The sequence below is a fragment of the Kogia breviceps genome, chromosome 12, assembly GCF_026419965.1.
Source record: "Kogia breviceps isolate mKogBre1 chromosome 12, mKogBre1 haplotype 1, whole genome shotgun sequence".
NCBI lineage: Eukaryota > Metazoa > Chordata > Mammalia > Artiodactyla > Physeteridae > Kogia > Kogia breviceps.
The window spans coordinates 3,039,310-3,047,933 of NC_081321.1; the positions used below are offsets into that span (position 1 = coordinate 3,039,310).

Below are 8,624 nucleotides of genomic sequence, written 5' to 3' on the forward strand. Positions count from 1 at the left end.
CACGTGTTAGCCTCTCCTTTTCACATGTAAGAAAATCGGTTCTCAGAAAGGCTAAGTAGCTTGTTCTACATCACACCGCTGGTTGGTTAGGCAGCAAACTTGGGCAGGAGAAATTACGTTAGCAGAGGCATCAGGTGTATAGAGCGTGATGTATTTGTGGAAACTGGGGCGGGGTGTGGCGTGCCTTAGAGCTCCGCTGTGGGGCCAGCCGGCGTGGTTTGGAGTCTCGGCTCTGCCACCTCTGGCTGGGAAAGGGGAAAGCAGCACAACTTTTCTCTGCCTCAGTTTCCCTGTCTGTAATATGAGTGTGGCCGTGGTAATCCTGTTACTTTCCTATCGTTATTATAACAAAAGAGAGTGAAAGGCGTGGAAGAGCCAGGGCAAGGAGAACTCTCAGTTTAACCAGAAGCTACATCACTTTCCCCAGGCCAGCGAGCTGAATAGCGGCAGAGCTAGATTTCCCGAGTCTTCGTCTAGTCCTTGATCCCTTACTGTAAACACCAAGCTGTCCCTTTTACTCTGCCCTATTAAATGACCGCTGTGTTCTTTCTCAGGATTGGCCTTTCGGGACCAGATGGGTTAATGCCTTTTTGAGTCTGAACAAGTTGCATCTGGACCATAAAAGCCATTAAGTGCTCTCTTGACTAAGACTTAACAAGTGTCAGTTTGGAAGATAATGTTCCTCAAGTGGGGATCCGGTTCGCTTGTCTTACAAGTTTGGGAGAAATCTTTGATCTCCATCTTAAAACATGTATTCACATAAACTGAGTTCTTGGTACAAATATGGCATTGGAAAACATAGTACTAATGTTGTAAATCACCTGTACTTCAATTTAAAAAAATAAAAGAAGAAAATGTAGTACTGAGTGAAGATATCCATATGAGAGGGCGATCCCTAGAGTTTTATGCGTTTTGCTACCCGTCCCCAAAAGTTAACGTTTTAGGAAAGAAAAACGAAAGAAAGAAATGTCCTTCACAAACCAAAGAATTTTTAAAATAATAGCTTTATTGAGATATAATTCACATACCATACAATTCACCCATGTAAAGTGAACAGTTGATTGGTTCTTCAGTGTGTTCACAGAGGTCTGCAGCCATTAGCACAATCAATTTTAGAATGTCGTCTGGCACCAAAGAAACTTCATACCTTGTAGCAGTCACTTCGCATTTCCCTCCAACTCCCCACCCCTGGGCAGCCACCAGTCTACTTTCTGTCTCTGCGAATTTGCCTATTCTGGTGTTTCATATAAACAGAATCAGTTATACACTGTGTGCTCCCTTATGCCTGGCTTTCACTTAGCATCGTGTTTTCAGAGTTCATCCACGTTGTAGCTTGTGTCAATGCTTCATTCTTTTCTGTCATTGAATCACATTCCGTCGTATGGATAAGCCACGTTTTGCTCCTGCCTTTATCAGTTGACGGGCATTTGGGTTGTTTCCACTCTGGCTATTATGAATAATGCTGCTATAAATAGTTATACATACGTTTGTGTATGGACATATGTTTTCACTTGAGATTAATTAATTATTATTATTTTTTTTTTTTATTTTTTTGCGGTACGCGGGCCCCTCACTGCTGTGGCCTCTCCCGTTGCGGAGCACAGGCTCCGGACGCGCAGGCTCAGCGGCCGCGGCTCACGGGCCCAGCCGCTCCCCGGCACGTGGGATCTTCCTGGACCGGGGCGCGAACCCGTGTCCCCTGCGTCGGCAGGCGGACTCTCCACCACTGCGCCACCAGGGAAGCCCCGAGATTAATTTTCTAACTGGCCTTAGTCTTTCTTGTCCTTGGGTGTCCTTGAGGACAACTTGATTCCGTTTATCCGTGAGCTAATGTAAAATAGACCATGGTTGTCCGTCCTGAGGCGCATGAGTGTGGGCGGCACTGCTTGTTGTTCAGTCTCCTTGTCATTTGTGATTTGGGGGCTGTTCCAGCTGTTGTATGAGGGGTGACTTTACCCTGAAGACCACAGAGAACAGCGAAGTGGGCCTTGCCCGTAGCTCTGCCCCTTTCTCTTGGGCAGCAATGCTTCTCCTGGAGCATCACCCTCTCACATGTAAATTGGAGTGTCGTGCTGCTTTTATAACACAGCACACTTTGTGTCCCATAAACAAGCAAGAGGCAAAGACTTGCCAGTCCCTCCTCCTCAAACTCATATAAATGTGAGGATAAAATGAAAAATTGTTTTTAATCAGATAGTTGGAAGTTTTCTGTAAAAGGTCCAAAGTAGTAGTACTTCAAACATTCCCAACTCAAATTAGTTCACAAGACTAACGATGAACAAAACGTAGGAAAACAAAGAAGTAACTGATAGACACATCTGTTGCAGTATAATGCGCCTAGCGTTTACCATTTTAAACGTTTGTAAGTGCACAGCTCAGTGGCGTTAGGTACAGTCACGTTGTGCAGCCATCTCCACCGTCGTCTCCAGAACTTTCTCATCTTCCCAGACTGAGACTCTGTCCCCACCAAACACCAACTTCCCATCCCCGCCCCACTCCCAGCTCCTGGCAACCTGTGTTATACTTTCTGTCTCCATGAATTCGACTATTCTAGGCCTCATCAAAGTAGAATCATAAGGTATTTGTCCTTTTTGTGTCTAGCTTATTTCACTGAGCATAATGGCTTTAACATTCATTCATGTTGTAGCCTGTGTCAGAATTTCATTCCTTTTTAAGGCTGAAAAAAATGCTATTTATGTATATACAACAGTTTGTTTATTCATCAGTTGGTGGATATTTGGGTTGTTTCCACCTTTTGAAAACTGAATAATGCTGCTTTGAACTTTGGTTGTTCAAGTATCTGTTTGAGTCTCTGCTTTCAGTTCTTTTGGGTATACACCCAGAAGTGGAATTCCTGGATTATATGGTAATTCTGTATATATCTTTTTAGAAACCACTATGTTGTTTTCTGCAGTGGCTGCATAATTTTACGTTTGCCACCAGCAGTTTCTCCACATCCTCACCAACACTTATTTTCTGTTTTGGGGTTTTGTTTTTTATAATAATCATCCCAGTGATTGTCAAGTGGTTTCTCATTGTGATTTTAATTTGCATTTCCCTAATGACTAGTGATGTTGAGCATCTTTTCATGTGCTTATTGGCCATTTATGTATCTTCTTTGGAGAAATGTCTGTTCAAGTCCTTTACCCATTTTTAAAAAATTATTTATTTATTTATTTATTTATTTTTGGCTGCGTTGGGTCTTTGTTGCTGTGCGCGGGCTTTCTCTAATTGCGGCGAGCGGGGCCCACTCTTCGCTGCGGTGCGCAGGCTTCTCACTGCGGTGGTTTCTCTTGTTGCGGAGCACGGGCTTTAGTAGTTGTGGCGCGCAGGCTCAGTAGTTGTGGCACTCAGGCTTAGTTGCTCCGCGGCATGTGGGATCTTCCCGGACTAGGACTCGAACCCGTGTCCCCTGCATTGGCAGGTGGATTCTTAAACACTGCACCACCAGGGAAGCCCCCTTTACCCATTTTTGAATTGGGTTTGTTTTTGTTGCTGTTGAGTTATATATTCTGGATATTAATCGTTTATCAGATATATGATTTGCAAAAGAGGATAAATTAGGGAAGGGAACAGCAGGAAGGGAAAACAAGGGATGGATCTAGGTGAGAATATGAAGAAAGAAGTGTCAAAATTTGAATTAAATAGCCATGTTTTAAGTCAGAACAGCTTGGAATTTTTAAGCAAGGAAGTTAAAATTATATTAGGTTCAAAGGTTTCTGGCCCTTTTTCACAGGTTCTCCCTTTCTGCCAGGTATCTCAGGGAGTTTGAACTTTGATGAGGAGGAGACTGATGGGGAGGAAGGAGAAGGGGAAAAACTAAGATCTCCTTCGTCCTATTCAGAGGCAGAGAGACCCAGTTCTGCGTCCAGCCCGAAGCCAACCACAGTATGTAGTTCTGAAACTTCTTCCTCTGAGCTAATTTCACTGCTTCCTAAACATGTCTCCGGAATTTAAATGCCATCACTGGATGAGGGCTGCTTCAGAGATTTAAGCTGGAACTTACACTTCAAGTCCACGACTCCCTAATTTCTTGTGTCTTGAACCAGCTTCTTTGAAGCTGTAGCCCACGTTCATACTTTGCTGCTTCATTACTCCCAATATTCGTGTACCTATTTAACTTCTCAGAGTTTTTCCCTACCTTGTCAGAAGACTGAAGACATACAGGTAAATCAGTACATTATTTTGCCCTTTAAGTGTCTCTCAAAGAGAATATGAGGTTTCCTGACCCAGCCCCCTACTGCTCACATGTGGCTGCTCTTTCAGGGTACAGGAGCTTCCGGAGCTGCAGCCCGGCACACTGATAACCAGCTGGGAGACGTAGAGAATTTAGAGGGCTTCGCATACAGTCCTGCCCCTCGAGGTGTCACAGTGAAGTGTCGGATAACTCGGGATAAAAAAGGAATGGATCGGGGGCTTTTCCCTACCTACTATATGCACTTGGAAAAGGATGAAAATCGGAAGGTATGAGAAGTGGGTCTTTTTTTTGGTTTTTGGCTGTGTCAGGTCTTAGTTGTGGCATGTGGGCTCCAGAGCGTGTGGGCTCAGTAGTTGAGGCACTGAGCTTAGTTGCCCCGAGGCACGAGGGATCTTAGTTGCCCAACCAGGGATCGAACCTGCGTCCCCTGCATTGGAAGGTGGATTCGCAGCCACTGGACCACCAGGGAAGTCCTGAGAAGTGGTTCTTAAGACGGATCTTGAGATGGAGGGAAGAGTGCTGTGGGCTGGGCCGTTGGTGGTCTTACGATGGCGGGTGGGGATGGGGGAGCACCGGTATTCGACAGGAACTAGGTTGTACTTACTAGTTCCCAAGTGCTGTGTGCTCACTGTCTTCAAAGAGGTCATAGTCTGAGAGTCAAAACCTACCCACCCCGCAGAGAGAAAGTTTTATCCAGAAGGTAAGAAGATGGAAGAGACTATTTGAATGTAATTATTTTTACTTCCATCCCTTTTTGGGGGTGGGGGGTTTTCCAGTGTGCTCTTTGATTTTGATTTTGACAGTGTGGAAGAAAGAAAGGTTTAGGGAATAGGAGGAATTGGAAAAACAGAAAACATGCAAGTGGAATGTCTTGTATTTCATCCTAGAAATTCTAATTTACTTTATACATAAATTTGAGGCAGTTAATACTTGCTAATGAACAATGTATTTTGTAATAGCAGGTCTAAGTGGATGATTTTAAGGGCCTAGAAATGAGATGATGATAGTAGATATTAATGTTGTTATAACCACTGTCTACTGAGTGTTTACAGTTACCAGGTGTGTGCTAAATGCTTTATGTATATTATTACCTACAACCCTTATGACAACGCTGTAAGGTAGGATTTCTTATCCCAGCTTAGGGAATGCCCCCAAACACACTAAGAATTGGCAGAGCCACATTCAAACCTGTATCTATTTGATTCCAAAATGCCCCCCTCCCCTCAGTTACTGCCCTCTCCTGCTTCCTTATTACTGTCCAAGTCTAGGAGTGTTTGGGAAGGATGCATAAATACGACAGTATTCGTATCACTGAAGTCACAGGCATTTAGAACCACAACACACAAAATGCAGCAGGAAGCGGCAGGAAAGCTGTTGCAGGGAGAGTGGGAAGCACAGTGCCCAGGGTCTTGCCTCTTCCAAAGGCGGAAAGACTCTCACTCATGCAATTGCACGACGCTTTTTTAAAAAGTCACTGGAGGCTTTAGGGGTAAAGTTGTAAATAATGATATGGAGAATCAAGCTCGTGAATTTAGAAAAGTTGTGCAGTAGGGAAACCCTGATAGTGAATTCTGAGAAGCATTATGAGGACTAGAAAACGTGATAAGGACCCAGAGATTGGTCTTCTCCCAGAAAACCCCAAATGGCAGGTACACTGGTGCTACGATAGGGCATGGAGGCCCCTCAGGGGCCCGAGGCCACAGAGCTCGCGGGGTCAGGGCCGGGGGCAAGGATTGGCTACCCCTCACCCAGCTGGGCCGCCTGGTCAGGGCTCTGGAGGAGACCCGTCTCTTCTGCTCATCCTTCCGGGAATCCGAGATGACTGACTCTTCCCTGGGAGCGTCCCTCCTTCAAGGATGAGATTTTGACAGTGGTGCCTGAGCATAACCCGTTCTGCCCTGCGGCCCAGGGTCAAGGCGTTTGTTGCTATTGGGGGTTGCAGTGGACAGATGCTGGTCTGGGTGTTCAGTGCTTCAAGGAGATCGCCACTGCCATCGTGAGGCCATCGTTCTGGCCAAGTTCTCCGTAGTCCTCATGTGGTGAGGCTACTGGGGGAACAGGATCGGCCAGCCCCAGACCATCCCTGCCGGCTGACCGAACACTGTGGCTCCGGGCCGGTGCCTCTCATCCTTCCCCGGACACTGGCGTCATCCAGCCGCTGTGCCGAGAAGTGGTTGCTGGCCAGCGTGGACAGTGCTGCACCTGCACCGCTGCCCTGGGCAGCTTTGCCAAGGCCACCTCTATGCTGTCTCCGAGACCTAGGCTGCCTCACCCCCGAGCTCTGGAGGGAGACCGTGGTCACTGATTGTCCCTGTCAGGGGTTCACTGAGCGTCCCGTAATGACCCACACCAAGTCTCCATGCGGGAGACCCAGGCCCCAGCTGTGGCCACCACATCGTTTTTCTGCAAGAAAAGTTACAAGTGAATTAAACCTGTTTAAAAAAAAAAAAGACCCAGAGATGGACTGCTTGGTACATGATAGGCAGTTGCTAAATATTTGCTAACTAAATAGATAGGACAAACATGGCAGTCCTCTTGAGTACATTTTTTGCTGAAAATTTTTTTTCCTTTTCTAGATATTTCTTCTTGCAGGTAGAAAGCGGAAAAAGAGCAAAACATCCAACTACCTTATCTCCACTGATCCAACAGATTTATCTCGTGAAGGGGAAAGTTATATTGGCAAACTCAGGTGAGAGCAGCCTTATATCCTGTCCTGCTCTTCTGATTGTTTGATTCCTGTCGTTTCAGAACAATCCATATCGGTTTTACAATGAGCTGGTAGATGTCATCTAAAAAAATAAAGTTAATAGAAAGTCTAAGGCCCTTCCTTGTTTTAAGGCTAGATCTTTGAGAAAGTGATGATGACCCCTTGACCTTTGGAGAGTGGGCCGAGAGGCTGTCCCATACCTCTCCTAGCTTGTGTTTGTATGGGAGAAAAATACAGATCATTGTGGTGGCTTTTTCTCTTGATTCTAGGTCCAACCTCATGGGGACCAAGTTTACAGTTTATGACCATGGTGTCAGCCCGGCCAAGGCCCAGGGTCTGGTAGAAAAGGCCTGCATGCGGCAGGAGCTGGCCGCCGTCTGCTACGTGAGTGCCACCTCCCGTTTCCTCAGCCTCCTGGCGTCCCAGCCCTAGGCTTGCCGTCCCCCTCCCAGGCTTGTTTCTGTATACTCATGTTATTTACCAGTTGCCAAGTTTAGCTGCATTTACTGTCTCAGCCGGCCCTCACTCACCTCCTCTTCTCTCTTCCCAACGCCGCCATGTTAACACAGGCCTTCGTTACCCCTTACCCGTTGGCTCGCGGTTACCGTAAATTGGAAGCCGGTCTCTGCTTTTCGCCCTCTCGACCCGGTTCATGCTGTGCGGCTGCTGCTGAGCGGTCCAGCTCCAGCGGACGCTGCTCTTCTCCTGCTCCGCATGCACTCAGGCCGCCGCTTGAGTCCTGAGTCAAGCCTGGACACGGCACCTTTCCCTTCCGGCTCCCCGGCTGGCACGCTCCCTGCGCATTCCCGTCATCCTAGCTGCTCCTCCAGCCCCTGTGCCCCACCGGAGAGCCTGCCCTGCCCCTCCTTGCCTCTGCCCGTCCCCCAGGGTCAGCAGAGGGGGCTCTCCCGACACAACATGTGCTGGATGCGCCCCTTGCTTCCCCGCGCTTCCCCGCGCTTCCTCTAGCGCCCCAGGCTGCTGCTTCAGCACCATGCGTCTCTACCAGTCCACAAAGTCCCGTTCACTGCCGTCTCCACGTGAACATGGACCTGGCGCGCAGTGGGCATGCGACGTTGCAGAGTCACAGAAGCAAGAAGGAGTTAACCCTAGTTGTTGCTTTGATCCCAGATCTCAACTTTCCATCAGTCGGAATTAATCTCATCACTTGATTCCCATGAGATTTCATCTAAGTGACTGAGAATCATTTGACTTAACACTTTATAATATATAGATGTTTTCTCTTCGCTTCAGAATCAATTAAATATTTTAACGATGCATGACTTTGTGTGTATGTATATGAATACACGTATATCCATGTATTTAATGTACTTATTCATATATAATCTGCCTGGTTTGACAGGCATTTAATTTTTTTTACCTCCACATACAGGTCCTATTTAATTTAAACTGTAATTCTCACTCTATATCATATAGTGCCGTGTCCTCATTGGCAAACAGATTTTTTTTTTTTTTTTTTTTTTTTTTTGCGGTACGCGGGCCTCTCACTGTTGTGGCCTCTCCCGTTGCGGAGCACAGGCTCCGGACGCGCAGGCTCAGCGGCCACGGCTCACGGGCCCAGCCGCTCCGCGGCACGCGGGATCCTCCCGGACCGGGGCATGAACCCGCGTCCCCTGCATCGGCAGGTGGACTCCCAACCACTGCGCCACCAGGGAAGCCCAGGAAACATATTTATTGAAGATGACAAAATTGGACAGT

At 47.1% G+C, this 8,624-nt stretch overlaps 1 protein-coding gene across 7 annotated transcripts in view; it reads left to right on the forward strand.

Annotated features, from left to right (window-relative positions):
- The window catches only part of TULP3 (TUB like protein 3), a 37,752-nt gene that overhangs the window by 25,317 nt on the left and 3,811 nt on the right, over window positions 1–8,624 (forward strand). For 3 of the 7 annotated variants that reach the window (XM_067008540.1, XM_067008541.1, XM_067008543.1), the window contains 4 exons: window positions 3,737–3,888; window positions 4,267–4,464; window positions 6,775–6,887; window positions 7,175–7,289. In XM_067008540.1, coding sequence (XP_066864641.1) covers window positions 3,737–3,888; window positions 4,267–4,464; window positions 6,775–6,887; window positions 7,175–7,289 — 578 coding nt within the window. Of the gene's footprint in view, window positions 1–3,736; window positions 3,889–4,266; window positions 4,465–6,774; window positions 6,888–7,174; window positions 7,290–7,474; window positions 8,188–8,624 lie in introns of those variants that run through there. The other 4 variants (XM_059081361.2, XM_067008542.1, XM_067008545.1 and 1 more) reach the window with 3 other exon arrangements.